This window comes from Nannobrachium achirus (genome assembly GCF_963921795.1).
Source record: "Nannobrachium achirus genome assembly, chromosome: 8".
Taxonomy (NCBI): Eukaryota; Metazoa; Chordata; class Actinopteri; order Myctophiformes; family Myctophidae; genus Nannobrachium; species Nannobrachium achirus.
Window position 1 is genome coordinate 4,063,566 of NC_137817.1, and position 26,595 is coordinate 4,090,160.

The 26,595-nt window shown below is 43.8% G+C and overlaps 1 protein-coding gene across 1 annotated transcript in view; it reads right to left on the bottom strand.

Annotated features, from left to right (window-relative positions):
- The window catches only part of lrch3 (leucine-rich repeats and calponin homology (CH) domain containing 3), a gene marked incomplete at its 5' end in the record, with an annotated part of 37,743 nt that extends 14,420 nt beyond the window's left edge, over positions 1-23,323 (bottom strand). The window contains 10 exons of the mRNA XM_080731022.1: positions 3,010-3,071; positions 3,527-3,663; positions 5,088-5,211; positions 5,343-5,436; positions 6,738-6,847; positions 8,185-8,321; positions 10,155-10,260; positions 11,542-11,668; positions 12,853-12,997; positions 22,993-23,323. Coding sequence (XP_080587148.1) covers positions 3,010-3,071; positions 3,527-3,663; positions 5,088-5,211; positions 5,343-5,436; positions 6,738-6,847; positions 8,185-8,321; positions 10,155-10,260; positions 11,542-11,668; positions 12,853-12,997; positions 22,993-23,323 — 1,373 coding nt within the window. The remainder of the gene's footprint in view (positions 1-3,009; positions 3,072-3,526; positions 3,664-5,087; positions 5,212-5,342; positions 5,437-6,737; positions 6,848-8,184; positions 8,322-10,154; positions 10,261-11,541; positions 11,669-12,852; positions 12,998-22,992) is intronic.
- Positions 23,324-26,595: the final 3,272 nt, after the last annotated feature.

Here is a 26,595-nt window from a genome sequence, read left to right on the forward strand (position 1 = left end):
TCTCCTACACCCATTCCGCCCCCTGGTACACTGACCATCTCCGCCAGCTCAAAAAGAAGGGCCGCCAGCTTGAGCGGCTTGCCATTAAAACTGGTTTAACTGTCCACTCCGAAGTCTACAATTCCCACCAGCAGCAATATAAACAAGCCCTCAACAATGCACGCGAGTCCCACCACTCCTTCATCATCCAGTCCGGTAGCAATAACCCCAAAACACTGTTCTCCACTGTTAATAAACTGCTGAAACCCATGGACACCACCACCTCTTCATTCACCACCAGTAAATGTGAATCCTTCTTAACATTTTTTCAATCCAAAATTGACACCATTCACTCTGAACTGGCCACCCCCTCCACCAACCCCTCTGACCCCGAACCTGCCCCCCCGCTGTTCTCTGGTCAGCCCCTCAGCACCTTCGCCACAATCACCACCACTGACCTCTCCTCCATAACCTCTGGCATGAAAACATCCACCTGCATCCTCGACCCAATCCCCTCCTCCCTAGTCATAGCTTGTCTCCCCACGCTCTCTCCATTCATCACCAACATCATCAACACCTCGCTGTCCACCGGTCTCATCCCAGCTGCCCTAAAGCTGGCTGCCGTTACCCCCATTCTCAAAAAACCCGGACTTGACCCTGACACCCCTAACAACTATCGGCCTATCTCAAATCTCCCCTTCATCTCCAAAATACTGGAAAGAGCTGTTGCCTCTCAACTGAAATCACACCTGGACTCAAACAACCTCTACGAAACATTCCAATCTGGTTTCCGCTCAAATCACAGCACTGAAACAGCCCTCCTCAAAGTCACCAATGACATTCTCCTCTCCGCTGATAATGGTTTCCTTTCCATCCTCATCCTCCTTGACCTCTCTGCCGCCTTCGACACCATCAACCACTCCATCCTCATCTCCCGTCTCAAATCCTCCCTTGGAATAACCAACACTGCACTCTCCTGGTTAACATCTTATCTCTCCGACCGTCACCAGTTTGTCTCCATAAACAACTGCCACTCCGCCACTGCCCCAGTCACCCACGGTGTCCCCCAGGGCTCTGTACTTGGTCCCCTCCTCTTCATCATATACATACTACCACTTGGTCAGATCCTCCGTCACCACAACCTCCAATTTCACTGTTATGCCGATGATACTCAACTCTACCTCTCCACCAAAACTGTCACCGCTGCCACCCTTTCCACCCTCACCACCTGCCTTACAGAACTCAAAGAATGGATGCAAAGAAACTTTCTCAAACTCAATGGCAACAAATCAGAAATCCTCATCATCGGCCCAGATTCCCTCACCCGCCCCACCCAGAATTTCACTCTCAGTATTGACGGCTCCACTGTAACCACCTCCACTCACATCCGCAACCTTGGTGTCATGTTTGATTCCACCCTCTCATTCCGCCCCCACATAAACCAGATCACCAAAACTGCCTTCTTTCACCTCAGGAACATTGCACGCCTCCGCCCTTCACTCACATTCACAGCTGCCGAAACACTCATCCACGCATTTGTCACATCCCGGATAGCTTACTGCAACAGCATCCTCAACGGCACCACCGCCAAAATCCTCAGCAAACTACAGTATGTCCAAAACTCTGCCGCCCGCCTTCTCACCAGTACCCGCTCCAGAGACCACATCACTCCTGTCCTCCACGACCTACACTGGCTCCCTGTCATACAACGCATCCACTACAAAATCCTACTAACCACCTTCAAGGCACTCAATAACCTGGCTCCCTCCTACCTATCTGACCTTATTCATCCCTACGTCCCAACCCGATCCCTCAGGTCCAGTGAAGCCAACCTCCTGGAGGTCCGCAAGGCCAAGTACCGCACCTGGGGGGACAGGGCCTTCTCTGTCTCTGCCCCCACCCTCTGGAACGCTCTCCCCAACCACCTTAGAAGCGCTCCCTCCCTCCCCTCCTTCAAAACCTCACTCAAAACCCACCTCTTCAGGATAGCCTACCCCAGCTGAGGTCTGGAATCTATGCCCAGAGTCCCCGACTGACTTTTATTTTTTTAATTGTTGAATTTACTGAATTTACTGTTTTTATTCTAATAAAGTTTGTTTTCCTTTGTTGTTCAGCGCTTTGGGTATTTAGAAAAGCGCTATATAAATCCAAGCTATTATTATTATTATTATTATTATTATTGCTTTTTTCGGACGTTTTTCGCCCGGAGTCGCCGTGGACCACCGGAGCGTGGCCGCAAAACAACGCGACCGATACGAATCCGTAGAGGGGTAGAACGTAATTTTCTGACCAGGATTTGGGGATTAAGAGGTTAAGAATCCTTCACATCGTAAACACTGTTGCTGATGGAGGCTACTTCCTGAAGAGACGTCAAGACACGCTGTGATTGGCCGGTAGTGTATCGTGTGTATGATCCGCGATGTGATTGGCCAACGTATACACAACGTATACGGATGATGCAGATGACGTAATTTTGACGCGAAATCTGGTCCCCGGCCAGGATCATAGAAAACATATTTACAGAAGGCTTTAGGGGCTGAAATTAACGGAGTTGGGGTTCTAAAACTTTAGCGATTTAATAGTTAGGACAATTTTAAGATTAGTTTTATTAAAACAGTTACATAGTATGGCTTTAACAATCATATTTGGATCATGTTATTTTAATATTCTATTGTTATCTTAGTCAGATTGTGGTTTACAGGTGACGCGTCTTCTTCAATGGACTGTAATTTGTCTTAACGAAAAAAGGGGCTTACAACCAACCGCGACGCAAGTCACACTTGAAAATGAATTCCATCCTTGTCCCATAAAACCCTGACGTCATAAATATTAAGCCCATATCTGGGAATGCCCATATATGGACATATTGTGTCAGTGTTGTTTCAGCTCGCCCTCACCCTCTCGCACTTAGGGCGTCTTACTGAATAGTGTGTGGATCTATTATGTATGTGCTTCTTGTGCAGATTCTGTGTGTGCGTGCGTGTGTGTGTGTGTGTGTGTGTGTGTGTGTGTGTGTGTGTGCGTGCGTACCTGTTGTGTCTCCTTGCATCCTCTGCTCTGGAGTCTCTGGAGTTTGTTTTAACTGGAGAACCCTGGACACACACACACACACACACACACACACACACACACACACACACACATCAGAACAATTCAAACAAGACTTAAGCGCCCTAGTTAAGTTATTTGCATGACAATTAATTGTCATGCCTCTTTATTAAATTAATTGTAATGTAACATGTTATAATTGTGACAGAACCCAACAATAACTAAACAGATAGTCAGTCAACACTTCTGCAAAACTTGCTGAAGTTAAAAACACTTGATGTACAAAGGCTGTTTCTATAAGCTCCAAGGCTCTCCCAGGGCTCAGCTCCTCCAAAAGAAAATTACCATTTGGAACACAAATGATTTCCGGGTCAAGCCGGAGGGCCGAGTGTGGAGTGAGAAAGTGAGCAGAGATTTGGGTATTGGAATTGTGCGTGCGTGCGTGGTGTGTGCGTGCGTGGTGTGTGCGTGCGTGCGTGCGTGCGTGCGTGGTGTGTACCTCTCTAGTAATCCGTCTCTCTATATACGCCATGAACTGAGAGCTGAGGCTGACGCTGGCTCTTCCTCCCCTGCGTCCATCGTCATCCTCTTCAGGACAGCTGTCTATGAAGTCTATCTGCTCCAGGTCTGGCTCCGCTGGGGACACAATGAATGAAATGTCTTTATTGCAGACTCATGGTACATAGAAAAAAACATACAATTACATAAAGAATGTAAATGAAAACAGTTCAAACGAACATGTTAGACACTAGACAACAAAAACTAAGATAAGAGAACATATTACTCCAGTTTTAGCGTCGCTACACTGGCTCCCGGTTGTTTTTAGGATTGATTTTAAAATTATTTTACTTGTTTATAAAGCTCTAAATGGTCTGGCACCTTCGTATCTCTACGACTGCCTGCATAGATACGTTCCAACCCGCCCACTCTGGTCTTCTAGTGCTGACCTACTCGATGTGCCTACAATGATATATAAAAAATATGGTGAAGCAGCTTTCTGCTTCCATGGACCGACAGCTTGGAATAAACTCCCACTACACCTAAGACAGGCAGCCTCTGTGGATAGCTTTAAAGCACAGCTCAAGACCTATTTCTATACTCTTGCTTTTAGCTGAATTTTTAAATCCCTGTGCTGCTATTGACGTCCACGCTGTTCTGAAATTGTTCTTCAATGTTTAATGTTTTTATTTTTCTGCTTTATTGTACTCATGTGTATTTTTTTCTGTTAAGCGCTTCATTTTCTGCTCTGTAAAGCGCTTTGAGCTGCATTACATGTCATGAAAGGTGCAATACAAATATAGTTGTATTTATTATTATTATAGACAGGCGATTTGGGACGGTTACAAATACAGGTTTTTAAGCCTGGGTATCTCATGGCTGGGGGAGTATCTAGTGCAGCACCTCACAAGGTTACTTATACAATAATGCTGTTCACAGACTCATCCAAGAGACTCTCATTACGTTCCGAAGAACAGCTGTTTTGAAAAGTATGGACTCTTGCAGCCACAAACATTTCACTCGCACTGCAACATCCAAGGCCCAGATGCCACGAAATGCCCACGGGCTGCCAGTTTGACACCCTTGATCTAGGCCTATTGAGTGGAGTTTTCATGGTGTCATTATTAGGCTACTTTCATATAGATAGGTGGCCTACACACATGAGACATTCCTCCATACAGATGTGTGTCCACTGAGGACTGAGGACACATGTCTTGGTGGACAGACACATGTTGTCTCACATGCAGGGGTGTCACAAGGGGGGGGGGGGGGGGGGGGGAGTGGCACTGAGTTACTAGGGCCCAAGGTGGAGGGGCCTTCATTATTTTATACTTTAGCTATTGAAAAATAGCTGATATACAAGCTCACATGCTATTTTTGAAAAATCGTGAAAATGTGTGCTTTTTTCCAATAGTTACAAAATAATGCGTAACAATGCGTTCCCAGTCTAAATGGGTTAAAGCCCCCCCCCTCCCCCTATGAAGAACATTCAGGGGGGCCCCCGCAGTGAATCCTTGTACCCATGCAGGGCCCAGAATGTGGTGTGACGCCCCAGGGCTCACATGTTCCGTTGGCCTGCTGGGACGACGGACCTCCTGCTTCTCTGCGTTGGTGTTGTTGTTGGTGTTGTCTCTGCTCTCTGCTCAGCTCTGACACCCTCACAGGAAGGTCACTCTCCTCTGTGGGCTGCACACACACACACACACACACACCACACACACGCACGCGCACACAGGATGTAGGTGGGAATTAATACTGAATGATGGCAGGAGAAGAATGGGCCGTGTGTGAACTATGTGCGTGTGTGTGTGTCTCACCTCATTCCCAGACCATCTCTTGTGTCCGCTGTCTACACTGTTAAAACCAGAGTCCAGCGCTCCGTATGGACGACCGAGGTACAAGTCCTCAGTACTGAGAGAGAGAGAGACAGAGACAGACAGAGAGAGAGAGAGTACAGGGTTAATACTGTATGGTCCTGAGTGGCTGCTAGAGGTGGGAGTTACATTTCCCAGCATGCCCCGGGACACAGGAAGCTCTATTCCTGTGTCATTGTGTTTATTCATTCATTGTTATTAGAGCAGGGGAAATGTGCTATGGGTTTAGAATAATGGGTTTTATGTGTAGGACTTGTGTCAAGGTGTTCATTTAGTCATTTGTTGTCTCCACCAGCCGAAGGCATGGGGGAGAGTATGTTTTCCCCTCCGTCCGTCCGTCCGTCCGTCCGTCCGTGCGTCCGTCCGTGCGTCCTCGCAGTTTGTGAGCACCTAATCTCAGTCGCCGTTGGCCCGATCGCTGCCAAAGTGAGCACACACATTCCCTGGATGCCAATCTAGAACCTCTGCCCTAAATTTTTTAAATGGGCCTTTTCTAGCGCCACCTAGTGGCCGATGTTCGCAAAACACATTTCTGTGCACTACTCTTACAGATTTTGTCCAAAAATCATACAAATCGGTAGGCAGTATCTCGACAGTCATGTGATCGACACGGATCTGTCCGATTTTGCATATTCCATCCTGATTGGCTAAGATTGGCTTCCAAAGTTTGTAGGATCGAGCCGTTTTGAACAAAATGCCTCAAATCACAAACGCAAAGTGCGATTATCATGAAATCGCGCACACACGTTCCCATTAGGCCGAGGAAGAAATGCCACTTATTTTTTTTTTTAAATCAGCCTCATGGTGGCGCTATAACAGGCCGATTTGTGGTTTTACCTATAACTCCACCGATCAGTTTCAAACTTTGCAAGCACACTCCCTAGAAGCTAAGGATAAACCTTTGCCCTGCATTTTTCACATAAGCCTTTTATAGCGCCACCTTTGGGCCGACTTATGTAAAACACATTTTTGGATATTACTCCTTGAGATTTTATCCAAAAATCACGCAAATCGGTACACAGTATCTCTATAGTCATGTGATCAAGTCCGATCCGTCTGATATTTCATATGCCATCCTGATTGGCTAATATTAGCTTCCAAAGTTTGCCTGGTGGAGACCTGTGCTCGGAAGAGCACTGCTTCTAGTTCTTATGTGTTTTTGTAATGTTACACCATGTGTCTTTGTTTTGACGATCATCTTCCCTTTCCCATTCATTTGAGATGGCGTTGTGTTATTCGTGTGCTGTTGCAACAAATAAAGACACGCTGGTTGAGAAGTGTCATCACGGCTGCTGATAGTGAAACACAGAGAGAACAGAGAGGAAACGTTGTTCTCACCAGGAGCTGAAGTTCAGAGGTCGTCTGTCGTATTCTGGGAGATCAGGCGTGGTTTTACTGGCCTCCATGTTCAAATACTTAAATATGTGGACCTTCCCTTTAATACATATCTGTCAAAAGAATCAAACAGCACACGCATAGTATGATTAATTAGACTGTCAAAGATCCTTATCCTTAATTATGTGCAGAGTTTGTGTGATGGGTTGTGCACAGTAGGAGCATACTCATTGATTAGCAAGATTTGGAGTTGCAAAGGGTTTGAATTGAATTGACAGTAAAACAGCAGCCTCGGGTCCTCAGGTCTAAATGGGTTAATTTGTTAAAGTGTAGGCTATCAGGAAATAATAAAAATATTGGCATTCATCATTCATTTAATTTTTGTGTTATTTGTGCAGCAAGCCACACAAAACTTTTGTGAAATCTCCACTGTGTGTGTGTGTGTGTCAGGGCATTCACCAAATATTCGAATATTCGAATATCAAAGTCACTATTCAACGTTGTTCACCGGAGTCGAATATTCGCTTTTTTGTATTTATTTGTATTGTTTTCTCTTTAAAAAATATATCGTTTATAAAACTTGGCTGGATAGGAAGTCATAAGCATGAGCTGTCAATGCCCCTGGTGGATACATTTGTTAATGCTCTATACCAGGGGTTCTTAAACCTTTTTAGGCCATGACCCCCAGAATAAACATATTTGAACTGGGAACCCCCACCCTGACAAGTACTTGGAATTGTAGGTATTACATTTAATGTGACTCGGTTCCGCAGATAGATATTGTGAAAATAGCAGATCTACATGCTCACAGCGCCTCGCAACACGAGGCGTTGTGAGGCTTGTGAGCATGTAGATCTGCTATTTTCACAATGTTCGCCTCTTGCTTACTTAATTTTGACAGTTTGGCCAGTCCTGTCGAATATTCGACTATTCGAATACTTTGAGGTCGAATAATTCGAATACTAAAAATCACTATTTGTGAATGCCCTAGTGCAGAGGTCTTCAACAGGGGGTCCGCGACCCCCGAGGTTAGTCTCAGTTAATAAATAGTATTTAGTTTAGAAATGGTAGTGGTATGGCCACCCTGCTCGCTGTAACTTGTACATGTTTAAAATAAGAAATATGTCGTAGCCCCGACCCCCACGACCTACGAGGTGGTAGGGCTCCCTGCTCCATCTCCCCATCAGTTTGGGGGTCCCTGGCCTGAAAACGTTGAAGAACCCTGCCCTAGTGTGTGTGTGTGTGTGTGTGTGTGTGTGTGTGTGTGTGTGTGTGTGCGCGCGCGCGCGCGTGTGTATGTGTATGTGTACAGTACGTGTGCAGGTGGGTTGTGTAGAGGGTTGTGTGTGTGTGTGTACCTGTGCAGGTGGGTTGTGTAGAGGGTTGTGTGTGTGTGTGTACCTGTGCAGGTGGGTTGTGTAGAGGGTTGTGTGTGTGTGTGTGTGTGTACCTGTGCAGGTGGGTTGTGTAGAGGGTTGTTGTCCAGGACGATGCTCTGCAGGTGCAGCAGGCGTCGGTAACACACTGGGATGCTGCTCACCTTGTTGCACGAGAAGTCTAGACGCACCAGAGGAAGGTCTGCTAACTCTGATCACACACACACGCACGCACACACACGCACGCACACACACACACACACACAAACACACACACACATTTTAATTCCTTTATTGTATTACGATTAGAGACATAAAACATCAAAATCCAATAGTAATAAGAGGCAATGCAGTACAGTGCAAAAGATCATGTTCACAAATAATGTCCATGATTCCCTAGGCCATACATGGGCAACTGGCGGCCCGGGGGCCACATGCGGCCCCCACCTTCACTTAATGCGGCCCACAGGTTAATACCAGAATACTGATATTATAATTGATTTCAGCTGTTACAATTCCAAACATGACCGGCTTTAATTCCGTCAGTCTACATTAGTAGCTTAATGACTAGTATAGTATAGTTTGATGTCCAATGTATTTGTATTTAGGTTCATAAAGTTAACATGAGTATATAACTAAATGTGTTTGAAATTCCGAATAAAAAATAACAAAAAATTATTCAGGATTCCAATTCAAAAGCAGCAAAAAAATAGCCGATCTACAAGCTCAAAACGCATCGCAGCGCGATGCGTTTTGAGCTTGTAGATCTGCTATGTTTTGCTTCTTTTGTATGAGATACTAGAATGACAAAGTAGGACGTAGCAATATGCAATGTGGCCCTCTGGAGTGAAGGTGGAAATATAGTGGCCCTCGCCATCATCAAAGTTGCCCACCCCTGCCCTAGGCTATAGGGCAGATCATGAAACACAAACTATGGATATACTGTAGATGGCACCGTCTTTTCCAAATAAAGTGACTGCCAATGATGATTGACAGTCCAGCAAGTTGGAGTCCTCTCACACACATTTTATGAACATGCCCCAGGCTACCAAATATCAAAATTATAGTTTTACAATTATAACCACAAGCAGAGATGACATTTGCAAGGGGCTGATATTTTGACCATTTATAGCTATAAAGCAGGTGTCCATGTACATGTCAAAATAGCATCCAACTTCTAGGATGAGAAGTGACTTGGTGGATTCATTGATCATGACAATGTCCGGAGTATTGGGGAAGCTTTCCACAGTATTGTTAAATGTATTGTTGAGTTGAGATGAGGCAAACCAGTTTATTTGAACAGTTTTGTAAATATGGAATATTGTGTTTTGTCCACAAGCGCACACACACACACACACACACACACACACACACACACACACACACACACACACACACACACACACACACACACACACACACACACACACACACACACACACACACACACACACACACACACACACACACACACACACACACACTAAAGCCAAATATATTCTCATGACTGAATAACACTTTGTCAGGCCACCAACGTCCCAACCTGTGATGTGTCAAACAGTCCCAGACTGTTTCCTAAACATCATCATCACTATGCGCCGGAAGGCCTTGGCTTCCTGAAAACATTCGCTCTGTTCACCATCGTCTGCCAAGCAGCAGAGTTGTTTTTTCCTTACATATTTTACACTTTACTTCCTCCTAGTGCATCTTCTGCATTTGAGGATCAGTGAATCTGTGACTGAACTCGTGGTCTGATGAAGAAATCTGTGGTTGACCTCATTGTCTTTTGAAGATGGCTGTGAATGCTGTGTGTGTGTGTGTGTGTGTGTGTGTGTGTGTGTGTGTGTGTGTGTGTGTGTGTGTGTGTGTGTGTGTGTGTGTGTGTGTGTGTGTGTGTGTGTGTGTGTGTGTGTGTGTGTGTGTGTGTACCTGGGGGTAATGTAACAAGGTAATTGTACCTGGGGTAATGTAACAAGGTAATTGTACCTGGGGGTAATGTAACAAGGTAATTGTACCTGGAGGTAATGTAACAAGGTAATTGTACCTGGAGGTAATGTAACAAGGTAATTGCGTCTGATGTTGAGGTCTCGTAGCGCCTCCAACTGGCCAATCTGTGATGGTAACGTATCGATCTCATTACAGCTGACATCCTAAAACACAATGCACACTATTAATATATTATCATATAACAATGCACACTATTAATATATTATCATTAGAGCTGGGACTTTAACTGATTAATTGCGATTAATTAATGACAGAAATTCAAAAATTAACGCATTTTAATCGCACTTAGTTTTTGCACCACAGAACCTTCAGTTTCGGGCATACCGATCATAGCGAAGCACCAACCAAGAGACAACAAACGCAAAGGGAGAAGTAGCCGATCAGAGCGCTTTGCTTGGCCCAGTGGATACGAAATTTAGATTTAAAAAACTCACTTGTTGATTCACTCGTACAACAAAATGTATTCTACTTGGAAAACAATGCTTCTCAGGTCAAATATCGATGTGCGATTAAAATGCGATTAATTAATCACAGAGCCTGTAATTAATTAGATTATTTTTTTAATCGCATCCCAGCCCTAATTATCATGTAACAATGCACACTATTAATATATTATCATAACAATGCTCACAATTAATATTCAGTCATACATACAGTACATATATATATATAGTACTTGTATGAAAGGATTGGTACAATTATCATAGACTAACAATATGCCATATACTGTAAGTACAGGGTTCATATTGAACTTTTCAAAAATAGACATTTTCAAGGACTTTATAACTTAATATCCTTTATAATATTCATGACCAAATATTCCATACAACATTTCTATGTATAGATGGAATGTGATGTAAATAGCCTGTGATGGAAATGTAACAAGGGCTGGATTCAAGTGCAACATACGGAAGATCTCAGATATGATCTCAAATATGCTTTTATGATTATTCTGTCCAAGAATAGTGCTCCTACACACAGCAAAACAGATGTGTGAACGAGCATTAGATTTCAGGATGTCAGACGTTCAGGTGCAAATGGAAATTTTGCTGTCACTTTCATAGACTTAAACACAGCAGAAAGTCTCCTGTGTAGGTTAAGTTAACACAAGCTGTTTTTCCATCAACACGCCAACCTGGTTGACACATAATTAATGCATCATCAAATTAAACAACATATCAGCAAGCATTCATTTTAATATCTGTACAAGACTTCTTTTTTAATCCAAGGCGCTTGCGTGGCATATGGGGTGAAATTCCTATCCACCACCACCGGGAATACGTTTTATTATTTTCCAAAGCTTTTACAGAACAAATAAATTCTAATTCCATGACTCTTTCCAGGGTTTTCATGACCGTAGTAAACCTGTAGGGAGCTAACCAACTCATTTAGACAGTTAGGTGACCGACAGACAGAAAGGTTACCAGTTCAGTCAGGTGTCTCAGCTGTCCCAGTTCCTCAGGTAGAGAAACCAGCTTGTTGTTGCAGGCGATCAACACCTTCAATGGTAGATTACACACCACCGGCGGGAGGACAGACAGCTGGTTACGACTGCACAGACAGACAGACAGACAGACAGACAGACAGACAGACAGACAGACAGACAGACAGACAGGTAGAGACAGACAGCTGGTTACATCTGGAGCCTGACCGATGTATATATATGATTCATTATTATGAGTCATTATTTGATTTATTTGTTTACTTATAAGTTAAAGTTGTACCATGTAACTTTTTTTATAAAACAAATCTTAAAATTGTCCTAACTGTTAAATCGCTAAAGTTTTAGAACACCCACTCCGTTATTTTCAGCTTCTGAAGCCTTCTCTTTATATGTTTTCTTCTTAGCAGTGACAGGGGCGGGATTTCGCGCCAAAATGACGTAATCTGCATCATCTGTATACGTTGTGTATACGTTGCCCAATCACATCGCCGATCATGCACACATGGTACACTACCGGCCAATCACAGCTTATCTGCTCTGGTCTCCAGGAAGTGCCTCCGCTTGGCTACAGTGTTTACCATGGTGAAGGATTTTAACCTCTTAATCCACAAATCCTGGCCAGAAAATTACGTTCTACCATGCGTTCTACCATGCGGCGCCGCTCCGGTGGTCCGCGGCGGTGGTCCGTGACGACTCCGGCCGAAAAACGGCCGAAAAAAGCAATACCGCTACTGACCACTAGTTGAGCAACTTACACAGTATAGCTTTAAATAAAGGTTTTTTCAAATTGATTTCAAGATTAGGCACTTTACTGGGGCGCCCGCTGGCCTAGTGGTCCAGGCGCATACCACATACTAGGCTATGATGCCTGCTGGCGTCGCCGGTTCGATTCCCGATCCGGGTGACCTTTGCCACATGTCATTACCCATCTCTCGCCCCATTTCCTGTCAGTCTACTATCCTATCAAATAAAGGCATAAAAGGCCCAAAAACACAAATCTTTAAAAAAAAAGATTAGGCACTTTACTGGTCAAAACATGGTTAACCCATTTACGCCTTCTACATTTACATTCTGTTGCTATATACTGTTACATGTAGCAACAAGAAGCACAAAAGGGGTTCCCGTCTTGAATTTGGTGGTCTAAGATGCTACAAGATTGGGCTGAATATGACAGAGAATTCTGGCACCAATCTCTAGTTGTGTCTGTGTGTGTGTGTGTGTGTGTGTGTGTGTGTGTGTGTGTGTGTGTGTGTGTGTGTGTGTGTGTGTGTGTGTGTGCTTGTTTTCTTACCTGACATTAAGGTGCGTTAGGTTCTGCAGGTTGAGCAGGGCCTCTGGTAGTGTCCTCAAACAGTTCTGATACAAGTTCAGTGTCTCCAGAGAGACAAACAAACACACCTCTATTGGAACCTCACACAGACGGTTCCGGGACAGATCTACACACACACGCACACGCACACACAGAGAGAGAGAGAGAAACAGACAGACCATTTATTAACAGGTGATTAAACCCTTAAGTCAGTTTGCTGAATGATTTAGTGAAGTTACTGGCGTGCAGAGTAGACTTGTTTGCAAAAAAGGTCAGCACATATGGTGGACACACACACAGTCTTACTGGTCATCGCGGACTCATCCATCCCTATTCTTCATCATCAGTTTATCAGTGTGCAGTACATCACCCTCCACCCATCCCCGCTACAACCAATCCACTTCACTAAGCTGACTAATGACTATCAGTCGAAAATTGCCGCTTTCATTTGGAAATTCATAGTCAGTAAAGCCCTGGTCACCATAGAGCTCCTTTCCCACCCAACAACATCCCTATTGTGGGAAAGCTTCTCATGAAACGACAGAAAAGACAAAAGCGACAGGTGCGTTGAGGAGAGACCAAACAACGGTCCGATAAACTGAATAAGAAATAAAACTCCACGCACACCGTCTTCATTAAATACAAAAGGGGGATTTAATTGGGCATCACAACGTTCCGGTCGTATTTTAGACCTTCATCAGGCAATCTTTCACATAAAACAGAAGATCGACAAGCTCACAACGCGTAGCAGCGCCTTGTCGATCGTCCATTTCCAGCTAAGCTTTCCCCACGATAACAGAAAACAGAAAGGACCCCGGTAAACCAGATGGGGTTTAAGTGGTTAAAGCACCGTTCAGAGCGTGCCATGGACTCTCTTCTTCACAGACCTTTTATAAAACGTAAACACAGCTGCAGCTGATAACATTTAAAGTAGTGGGACAGTTTGACAGTGACCAAGCACTGACTGAACACCATTGACTATTATCAGTGCATGCATGTTCTTCGACATACCTAAATCAAACTGATATAATTAGATTAATCAGCTGCAGCTGTCTTCTTTATGTCAGTATAACAGGACTGGGATGGCAATGGAACAGACTGACAGCTGAGGCTTCGTTAAGTTATATGGTGCAGTAGGGGAGGGCGATATGGAAAAAAAATACAATAACACAATATTTTCCCAAGCTGTATCACGATACACGATAGTATCACGATTCTTTTTCATGTTGGTTTTTATGGTTATTCTTCAAGTTACTTAACAGTACAACCTCCTACAAGGTAACTCTGTAGAGAAACTGGTATTAGAGCACGAAGGGTATAAATCCCCGAAGGGTTCCCAGTTCGAATCCGGGCTCCCCCTGAGTTAATGTCGAAGGGTCCTTGGGCAAGACTCTGAACCCCTAATTGCCTCCGGTGAGTAGGTTGGTGCCTTGCATGGCTTCCTCTGCCACCGGTGTATGAATGTGTGTGTGAATGGGTGAATGTAATGCACAATCTATGTAAAGCGCTTTGGATTAAAAGCGCTATATAAATGCACCATTTACCATTTACCATTTAACTAAAACTAAAAGAAAAAGGAGCAACAGACCATTTAGACCAGTGGTCCTCAAAGTGGGGTCCATGGGACTCTCTGGGTTCCTCTTGGGAGGTCTAAATTGATCCTTACAAGTATGTACCCGACAACGACGATATTCTATACATTTAAGGTGCAGGGAGTGAAAATTATAATGTAGGGGTGCCTTGGGTTAAAAAAATATTTATAGGGTGCCCTGAGACAAAAAGGTTTGGGAACCCCTGGCCTAGTTGCTTCTGTTGGGCTTATTTCGTTGGCAAAATCTGTCAACAGACAATTCCCTGTCACTTCCTTACTTGGGAGGAAGTGAAAAGATGTTTTGCCCTCTGTAAAAGAAAATGGCAGCCTCCATAGAGAGGGCCAGGAATAACGTGAATACTAAAGGCCTGTCCATACTGTGACCGAAACCCAACTTTTCGGTTCAAAAGGTCCGGTTCGACCTCAAAATGACGTCACTCGCAACTTCTGAAAAGCAGCATTACACCAAATAAGAGTTCGGAAATTTGCACGTCAAATCACCGAACTTTTCGGAGATACTATGGACTAGGGATGGACATCGGTATCGGCCAATATCAGAAATCGGCAGGTATCATATCAAACCGGCCAAATCGGTGATCGGCAGGTCACTGACATAAATATGCCAAAATCGGCTAATTGTATCTCTTGCACTGCACAGCATGATGCTCGGTCCTGTGACGTAAACATTAGCAAGTAGCAGCCAGTCTACTTGGAGGCAGCCTACAGAATACAGATGGTGCTGGTTACCTTTGCAATGTAAGGATATATTCCATAATCCTGTGTCAATGTCGTCTCCAAAAAGAAGGGGGGAAAAAAGCATGCGTCACCTGCTTTCCTCCTGCCTAGTCCAGACGGTCATATTAGACTGGATATTGTCTGTGATTTTGGATATTGTACTATTGTGATTGATTTGGCATTAGTGTTCTTCTAGCTTATTGGTACTCAAATTGAAGTATGTCTTGTAGGCCTACTTGGCCTGAAACAAAAGGGTATTGGAGCAACCCTATTTCCTAGTTCTTAGCTAAAGAAATCGGTATCGGAAAAATCGGTTTTGGCAGGTCAGACCTTCATAAAACCGGTGGATCGTTATCGGCCAAGAATTTTGCAATCGGTCCATCTCTACTATGGACAGTCCTTAACCGCACCCCCCGCCCCCCCTCCCTCACCTCCTTTTTACCCAGTCTGCATCGACATCAAATAAATATACTCGCCAAAAATAGCCCATCTATTTATTAGCTCACAGCTTGTATTCGGCTATTTTTAGCCTAAAGTTCAGTTAAGCCCAGAATAGGGATGCTAAGATTCACGTGGTTATACTGTATAACAGGGGTCTTCAACAGGGGGTCCGCGACCCCTAGGGGGTCCGCGGAGGTACTGCAGGGGGTCCGCGAAATTATTGCTTAAAAAAAAATAAAAAATGTTTTTTTTTGCCATTTTTCACATTTATGTTAAAAATTAAGTCATGATTCTATCCATTTTGAATAGCTTAAATACATGATTACTATGCAATTGACAGACTGTTGATATTATTGACATTGGTTCTCAGTTAATAAGTAGTATGTTTAGAAATGTAGTGGTACGGCCCACCCTGCTCGCTGTAACTTGTACATGTTTAAAATGTAAAAAATGTCGTAGCCTCCACCCCCCCACCCTACGAGGTGGTAGGGGGTCCCTGCTCCATCTCCCCATCAGTTTGGGGGTCCCCGGCCTGAAAACGTTGAAGACCCCTGCTGTATAAAGTGCACAGAAGACCAAACACATTACAAGACATAAGATATGGGTGGGTGCACAAAATGATCTCATTGTTATCTACTTAATATAGTAATGCTGCCACTGTGTCTGCATAATGGCCACTGCAGCAGGGTTAGAGAGTTGTATTAAATTAAAGTGTCCTGTACACCGCTATGAAGTGGAGCAGAGTTAAGAGGAAGTGACATAATGGGGTAATGTGATCAAATCACTGTCTTCACATCACACTGATATTCCACACGACAAGAAGACAGACTGTCTGTCTGTCTGTCTGTCTGTCTGTCTGTCTGTCTGTCTGTCTGTCTGGAATCCTTTTCTATGCCTGGAGGGACCAAGGCACATAACTGAGTGACTAGTGAATAGTGATTTAGTATTCAAATTATTCAACCTCAAAGTATTCAAAATTCGAATAGTCGAATATTCGACAGGACTGGCCAAACTGTCAAATATTAAGTAAGCAAGAGGCGAACATTGTGAAAATAGCAGATCTACATGCTCACAACGCCTCATATTTATCTGTGGAACCAAGTCACATTAAATGTAATACCTACAATTCCAAGTGCTTGTCAGGGTGGGGGGTCCCCAGTTCAAATATGTTTATTTTGGGGGTCACGGCCTAAAACGGTTTGAGAAGCCCTGGTATAGAGCATTAACAAATTCATCCACCAGATGCATTGACAACTCATTCTTATGACTTCCTATCTCGCCAAGCTTTATATATGTTTTAAAGAGGGGGGGGGGGGGGGGGGGAGAGAATATTCGACTTCGGTGAACAACGTCGAATAGTGACTTTGATATTTTGAACATCAATCGCTAACATTTCTTTTATCAAAAACTGACTTCAGTGAGTCTATGACTATGAGAAATTAGCTTCTATGATGTATCAGAAATGTAATCAGAATCAACTTCATTGTCACAGCACAGGTTCAACCCCTTAGATGAAGCAGGGACCCCCACAACCTGTTCATAGATTCCATATAGTTTCATTGTTTGACAGCACAATCATCAGTGTATTTTGGATTCATGTCAATTTGTTTTCAGACATTTAACCACCTGAACATTCATGTCAATTTGTTTTCAGACATTTAACCACCTGAACCGTCAATGCTTAATAAACCTGACCTTTCACTCTGTACTTGGTCTGCTCTTTTATCCCCTCTACACCAAACCTCTTTGATCTACAGAGCTTGTGAGATCTACAAGCTCTGATCTACAAGATCTACAAGCTCACAACGCCTCGCAGCACAAGGCGTTGTGAGCTGGTAGATCTGCTATTTTCGGCTATATAGATACTAGGGTTCAAGTGGTTAATATAAAAAAGGAGAAAAAAGTTTCTATTAGAAACTTTCTATCACTCAAAGATTTGGGGGACCCCCTGTAGTAACTCTGAGGACCTCCTAGGGGTCCAGGACCCCCTGTTGAAGACCCCTAGTGTACAGTATTACTCCGTATTTGAGCAGTTAAGTGCCTTGCACAGGGACAATAAACCAGGCATTGCCAAAAGGAGCAGAGGAATGGAACCGACACCTCCTCCTGACATACTGCTGCCCCCAACGTGAAATAGTGCAGGGGTCTCCAACGTTTTCAGACCAAGGACCCCTTAGTTGAGAAAGACATGAAGCAGCCAGGGACCCCCACAACCTTTCAATAGTCCATATACCGTAGTTTCATTGTTTGACAGCACAATCATCAGTGTATTTTGGATTCATGTCAATTTGTGTTTTCAGATATTTAACCACCTGAACCGTCGATACTTAATAAACTTGACCTTTCACTCTGTACTTAGTCTGCTCTTTTTCCCCTCTACACCAAACCTTTTTGCGTATTTTTGGCTAAAGTTCTCAGGATATGTATTATGGACACTAGGATTCAAGTGGTTAATAAAAAAAAGGAGACAAAAGTTTCTATCACACAAAGATTCGGAGGACCCCCTGTAGTAACTCTGAGGACCCCCTGATGGGACTCGGACCCCCTGTTGAAGACCCTTGAAATAGTGAATGCTGCGTTTATGAGCGTCACTGTCTTAAATCACATGAACCCTAACCTTGCGTCACCTGGCTTTCCACCGTGCAGCAAACTAAACGATTATACCACCAAACTAAACCCATTTTTAAACTAGGGGAATCATTTTGGAGGTGCAGGGCGGGCGCGCTTGGTTCCAGCCACCTGATGACATGGTTATTTCAGGTCCAGACCAGATCAGAGAAGTGAGAACACAGACGATGGTATTGATCCTCTGCCAGAACACTAGCGTCAATATTTTGGGCATGTCATGTCATGACTCCTGACATTCTAAAAATGTAGGCAATATCCTGCAAAAATCTACAAGATCACAACCCCTCACAACTCAGCTAGAAACATCAGCTGCATTGCGACGTGCTGTGAGCTTGAAGATCTGCTATTTTCACATTAGAGATTTAGTGTAGACTCTACACCAGGGGTCTTCAACAGGGGGTCCGGGACCCCTAGGGGGTCCTCAGAGTTACTACAGGGGGTCCTCCAAATCTTTGAGTGATAGAACGTTTTTTTACACCTCTTTTATATTAACCACTTGAACCCTATCGTCCATATTCTGAGAACTTTAGCCAAAAATAGCAGATCTACAAGCTTGTAAATCATCTATTTTTGGCAAAGAGCTTTGGTGTAGAGGGGGAAAAGAGCAGACCAAGTACAGAGTGAAAGGTCAAGTTATTGACAGTTCAAGTGGTTAAATATCTGAAAACACAAATTGACATGAATCCAAAATACATTGATGATTGTGCCGTCAAACGATTAAACTTGGTATCTATGGGTTGTGGGGGTCCCTACTTCATCTCTCTCTTGACCAGGCCTGAAAACGTTGAAGACCCCTGCTCTACACTGTAGAGGGAAAACAGCAGGGGGCTTATGGCCCTATCGTAGTACAGTCTGGGATGATAAGCTATCACTGTGGTGTAGTTTTCTAGCTATCACCTATGCTACGCAATGTAATAGATTTTAGGTGATAGCTAGAAGACTACATCACAGTGAGGTGACGGCTCTTCGCCTTAGACTACGATAGAGGCTTTAGACCCCTGCGGGACCCCGGTCAACGAAGCACTAGCGATGATGCATTTGGCTTTGGTAGTTTACTGATTCATTTACTATTAAAAATTTAGGAAGATCCAGACCTTAATCCTGAGCTATTTACAGTAAGCAAAGTAAACACGATAGATCAAATCAAATGCATAGAAATATCATCCAGGATCATAGGTAAACCAAGAGACTATCTTCACTCATCAGTCCCACAAAATCACAGAAGACAGGCTTACAGACTTACAGACAGACAGACAGACAGACAGACAGACATAGTAGAGAACATGTTTTAGCCAATTAAACCCTCAATAGTCAATACTTCAAATGGACCCGAGTTACAACTGCACTTGGTACGCTCGTTTTTCTCTCTGTCTCTACGCCACATCTCTTCACCATACAAGCCCAAAAAGCTTAAGCTTGTAGATCTGCTATTTTTGGCAAATGTTCCCCCCAGATGCTGGGATTCAAGTGGTTAACACACACACTGGCACATGATGACAGTGACACCATGAATATCAAGACTGTGTGTGCACAAAGTCTCTCTCTCTCTCTCTCTCTCACACACACACACACACACACACACACACACACACACACACACAGAACATTTAGAAGTAGGAACAATGCACACAGCAACTTCAAGCAACTCAAAGCGCTATGACCAATGTATGATCAATGTGCATACTGCGTAATAGCAACTTACTATTGCTGCTATCTGCTGCTCTTATTTATTATTTGTTTACTACTATTATTATTTTTGTATTATAATGTTGAGGAACCAAAACCTTATAATTGGATATAGACTGACTGATACAGGTAGACAGACACATCGCTAGACAAACGACAACATAGATGGACATATAGATTGACAGACAATACAGACAGACATAGATAGACAAGCCAGACACAGATGGACATATAGATGAGAAAGACAGACACAGACAGACAGACATAGATAGACAGACAGACAATATAGACCAGCCGCGTCTTCAAAAGGGGGTCCAGGACCCCTAGGGGGTCCTAAGAGTTACTACAGGGGGCCGCCAAATCTTTGTGTGATAGGATCATGTTTTTTACATTAACCATTTGAACCATAGGGATGCTATATTATAGCATCCCTATTCTAAGTGGAACATTAGCCAAAAATAGCAGATCTACAAGCTTACAATGCCTCGCAGTAGATCGGCTAGTTTTGGCAAAGAGGTTTGTAGAGTATTTGTATTTGGCGTTCAAGTATTTGTATTTTCAGAAATCTGAAAATACAAATTCCTCCAACATGATGACAGTGCTGTCAAACAAGTCTAAGCTGTTATACAATGTTATACAATATGTAGTGGGGGTCCCTGATTCATCTCTCTCAGCTAAGGGGTCCTTGGCCTGAAAACGTTGAAGACCCCTGACATAGACAGAGACAAGACGTTCAATCCAGAGTCAAATCCAACAAAGGGTCAAACTCGTTCTTCTGCTATACCACTAAAATGTGGAACGCCATACCGAAGGCCATAAAGGAGTGTGGATCACTAGCATCCTTTAAAATCGCCCTGAAAAACGACTTTACAGGCGGCAGCCGTTCGCAACTGGTAAAAACAAACCTATAGCCCAGCCCTACCCTTCCCTGACCATTCTTTGTATATACTGACTGTTTGTACAGACTTACTGTTTTTTGTTTATTCTTTCTTTTTTTCCTGACTATATCTACTGCATAGTACTGTGTTCTATCTGTCTGTCATTCAATGTTATATGAGAATACTTCAATGGTTTCCTGTGGAAATAAGCTTAGTCTTTTCTAGGATCTCCTTTTAGTTGACCTTGTACCAGCGAACTGTACCGTCATGAATCTGTACCTTTTCCTACGCAAACTTCTAATGAAGTCTTCAATCAATCAATCAAGACATACAGACAGTCAGATGCTAGCAGAGCCATTGTCACAGACAGTGCCACAGCCACAGCAGCAGGGCTGCGTTTGTTTTGTCTCCGCCACCATCCGTCACTGAGCGTTCTGACGGGACATTCTAACGTGGTCTCGGGAGTTTACAAACAAACTCTACACAAACCAGTGTGTTTGACACACACGTACACGTTAAAAACCATTTAGCTCCACCACTTTGAGACCGTTTCTAAACAACCCGCCCCGCGCGGTGCTCAGTCTGCCACAACGAACAGCTCCACAGACAGTTGAAGCTAACAACGCTATCTGTGGCTCCTATCAAGCTTTGTTTGTTTGTTTGGGTCATTGTTGTTCCAGGGTTTAAATCGATACTGTGGGCTTGCTTTTACTTTAGTTAACGTTGATTTAAATCTACTACTACTATTATAATCAACAGGAAAAGGTTGTTCCACCAACTCACAGTTCCCAAACTAACTTACTGCTGTTACACAGACCCCGACGACCTATCGATTTATGTGACCCCCTCATAGTCGTCATCGTCACATATCATCTTCTGCTTATGGTTTAACCATGACGATATTGACACCCACCATGACATGATCTATTATTTAGCACCATGACATGACACCCTGTCTGTCAGCGTGTTGGGAGATCAGGTGAACTGCTAGAATTATTGTTGATGATGTATTTATGTGTATGTATTATAGGCTACATTCATATTTCATGACAGGTTGGCGGTTAACATCCTCAAAGGCAACCCTAGCTGTCCCGTTTGTGGAACAATAAAGTGTTAAAGTTGGTCAGATCTCTCTCAGATCCATTGTTTGTTTACATTAAACAATTGTTTTATTCTATAGTCTAATCATCAGCTCTTGATAGGTTGCTCTTGAAAGTTTTTGATTGAACACAGTTCTTCTGCATAGTATTACTGTGTTCTATTATCCGTCTGTCATTCAATGTTATATGAGATACAGATACATAAAGTGGTTCCTGTGTAAAAAAAAGCTGAAGTGCTTTCTAGGATCTCCTTTTAGTTGACCTTATTCCAGTGAACTGTACCGTCATGAAACTGTACATCCTTTTCCTATGCAAACTTCTAAGGGTTGTTAAGTAATGGATTACATGTAACGGGATTACGTAATCAGATTACAAAAAACTGGTAACTTGTAAAGTCTCAGGTTACATTGTAAAATGTGTAATCTGGATTACAGTAATGGATCTGACTCATCAATTTTACAAATAAGTTATAACGCCAAACAATAAAATAATCAAGTCGAATCAACGTAAAGTACTGCCACTTTGTTTAAGTAAAATTCTGTTGTCCTTTTCCTAATTTCATAGGCTCGATATTCTTGTCTAGTTATCAATGGTAAAACTTGTTTTATTTAATTAAATAGAGTTTTGCTAAAAAGTAATCCAAAAGTAACTGAAAGTAACTAGCAGTTACTTTTTAAATTGTGATAATCAGATTACGTTACTGACTACATTTTCTTTGCAAGTAACTTGTAACTGTAGGGGATTCCTTTTTAAAAGTAACCCTAACAACCCTGCGTTCTAAATAAAAATAAAAAGTCTTCAATCAATCAATCAAAACAATATTTGGAAGTCAAGTAAAAGTCACAGATTTCGAGCGGTCACCGTGCTCGGCGTCACACCCCTGTCAGTATCCGAGGACAGTGAACCACCTTCACGGCCTAATGTTTCCCTCACTCACACTGACAACAAACTAGTCTTCAAACTCATCCACACAAACACAAACACACTCATTAACCGGCTTCTCCTGCGGACCCCCAGGGGGTCCCCGGACCCCCCGGCCCCCCGCCCCGGCCCTGGGACTCACCGGCCCGGGTGGTGTCGGTGAGGTCGTGGTTGGAGGCGCTCCGGGGGAACTCCTTCAGCTTTCTGCCGCTCAGGTTGAGGCAGCCCGTGGCCGCAGCCTCGTCCAGAGCCCGGTCCAGGGAGCGGTTCCACGACGCCGGGCCCGCCGGGCCCTGCTGGTGGTGGGCCGCCGCCGGGTGGAGGTGGTGGTGGGCCAGGGACCCCGGGGTGAGGCTGTTGTGGTGGCCGACCAGAGAGCTCGCTGCTCCCGGGAGGACCGAGGCCGGGGGTCCTCCCGTGTTGTTGTTGTCCGCCGCCGCCGCAGACCCCAGTTGTAGCACCGAGGCCGCCATTACACTGTAGAGGAGTGAAGTGATCTGCTGCTGCTGGAGGGATGCTAGGCTAACAGGCTAGCACTGCACTGGACTGACTGACTGACTGAGAGAGGATGAGGGGAGCATGCGCACAACACACACACACACACACACACACACACACACACACACACACACACAGACACACACACACACACACACACACACACACACACACACACACACACACACACACAGGACATGAGCCAGAGAAATGCAGGAAAACCCTTCTTATTATAATAACTCTATGAGGAAAACCGAGAGAGAGAAAGAGAGACAGAGAGAGACCCTTCTTTGTAATTATTACTGTATATATTTTTTGTTATTTTATTTTTTCCTTTTCTTTTTCTTTTCTGACAATAGGCCTATCTACTGCACAGTACTGTGTTCTATCCGTCTGTCATGTTATATGAGATACTAAGTGGTTTCCTGTGCAAATATCATAGAGTTATAATAAGTGGCAAATACGCCTATAGTGCTTATTTGCCACTTGCCCTACCAGTGAACTGTACCTCATGAAGCTGTACCTTTTCCTATGCAAACTTCTAATTATGTCTTCAATCAATCAATCAATCAATCAATCAGTCGTTTAATGCAATCAGATAGGACTTTTCTGTTTGGATGTATGGGCTGTCAAGACCAGAAAGTAGTTTTTTGCCACTCAGTAGGCGTTCCCACTTCCCACATAACTTCCGGGTATGATGATGATGTCACACGCATACCCTCTATTAGTGATCTTGCAGTGTGAGGAAGTTTGTCAGCTGGTCTTGGAGGTGAGGTGAGGTGAGGTGAGGTGAGGTGAGGTGAGGTAAAAGCAGGGGAACCTGATGGTGATGGAGGTGGTCCTTTTCATGTTAAGGACACCCAAATTCATATTTCAGAGTTTGCTTGCGGTCCCCCACCTGAAACTATAGTTTGTGCCGGCAGAGACGTCCACCATTAGAAATTTGTGTTGTTGAAATGTTTAAAACATATTTCACATTTGTACATTTTATTTAATAGCAGAGCCGGCTCTCAGTTCGCTATTTTCAAAATAAATAGATGCTGGGGATAGGGTTAAAGTGTTTTTTTTTTTTTTTTTAAGATTTGTTTTTGGGATTTTTTGCCTTTATTTGATAGGATAGCAGACTGACAGGAAATGGGGAGAGAGATGGGGAATGACATGCGGCAAAGGTCGTCCGGATCGGGAATCGAACCGGCAATGCCAGCAGGCATCATAGCTTAGTATGTGGTATGCGCCTTGACCACTAGGCCAGCAGGCGCCCCGGGTTAAAGTGTTTTTGATGCTATTTTAACACACTTTCCCCCTGGAACCTCCTCAGGTGTCCCTAAAGTCCCTGTCCCTGACACCAACTTGAGAACCACTGAGCTTCCTGCGCTGCACCACATGAAACAATAAAACGTGACTCTTCTTCCCCAGCGAAACAGCGAGAAACCATGCACAGATTAAACATGAAAGATCATCACGGTATGACATCAGCAGCAACAAACCACAAGCTCCTGTTGGTGGTTGGTATAATGTGGATCCACCACTTCCTATGATGTGAACTGAAACGGCTGAGAAAGGTTAATGAATCATGATGTGAGTTGGATGGGGCTTATCAATCAATCAATCAATCAATCATACTCTATTGTCACGTCACACAGTTACAAAGTAAAAGAGTGGGTGAAATTCTCCTGGCAAGCACTCAGTGCTGCATGTTGAAAGGAGAGTTAATAAATGGGGAAGAGAGAGTGAAATATATGGAAGGAACACAAAAATAGGAGCTGGTTTATAAAATCACAGTGTCACGTGCATGGTTAAATGTCATGGGTAAATACCGTATATATAAAAATCACACCTAGTGTGAAGGGAGCAGTGCTATTCATGAGTTAATTTCATCAAACGTCCGGTAAGCCTATCCCACGCGGACTTGGTGCTTATTCGTAAGACTGATGGATGCTGTTGTGGTTTTATCCCAGTTGCTTGTCTGTCTGTCTGTCTGTCTGTCTGTTAGCAGCAGGCAGGATATCCAAAATGAACAAACAACTTTTTGGAAAGGTTTGTCATGTGCCAAGAAAGAGCTGATTATGTTTTCAGCCAATTAGCAAAAAGGAGCCTGGTGGTGGGTGTAGCCTATCGCAAAAAAGACACCATGAGGCGTTGAGCAGAGCTTTGCCATTGGCCAAGGAATAACTGCTTATCCTTTCACACCGATCGGTGGTTGACCTCTCTGGAAACATGCCCACTTCCAGTTTTTGGATTGTCTCCAGGAGGGCCTCGATAGGCGTCATCAATATCAGACTCGTCTCAGAGCCTCTGACTCGCTGTTAGACCCCTTGGGCCTCACCCACTGTCTTATGTCTTCAAAGAGGGTCTTTTGGGATGTCATGGCTTGAAGCCACCAACGTCCTACCAAGGCCACTTGCCAGGTGACCATCTCGGCCTCCCAGGGTCTCTTTTCAATATGCCTTCAATTGTTCTATACCACCTTACACCATTCACTGTTTCTCCAGGCAAGAAATGGGCTGGATCCTGATCAATGATGAAAACCTTTGAGTCTGTGGACAAAAAAATAATTATATGATAATACATTTCATATTTCACAGAATCAAAGGTTTTATGGTCATGATTCACCAGGATCGTGGATGGCTTGATTCTAGACTTAAAATAATTTATATAAATATTTCTGTAAATCCCTATGGGAAAAATGAATGGCCGATGTTTTAGTGGCACCACAGTAAACTACACCCACTGCTATGCCCTATACTTAGTTGACCGGAGTCCCCCAGGGCTCTGTTCTAGGCCCCCTGACCCTCCTGTTTTTGTTCTACACTAAATAGCTTTGCCCATAAATAGCCGCTCCACAAGCTGACAACACAACTCGCATAACGCAACGTGTTGTGAGCTTGTAGATCGTCTATTTTCGCCAAATGTTTGCGGTTCATCCAATTCAGCAATCGTAGACAGACACAGTGGTTTAGTGTGTCCCTGGGCTGTTAGTGGCTGAGGAAGGATTCCCAGCATGCCTCTGGGACGCACCCACCTTATTGTTCTATTATTGTGCTTATTGTTTCGTTACGTGTGAGGGAATGTGTTTGTTGGGCTTATTGTTATTGTGCTGTGGTGGTTATGCATGTGTGTGTGTGTGTGTGTGTGTGTGTGTGTGTGTGTGTGTGTGTGTGTGTGTGTGTGTGTGTGTGTGTGTGTGTGTGTGTGTGTGTGTGTGTTGTTATAATGCATGTATTTGGGTGTGATCAATGTCCTATAA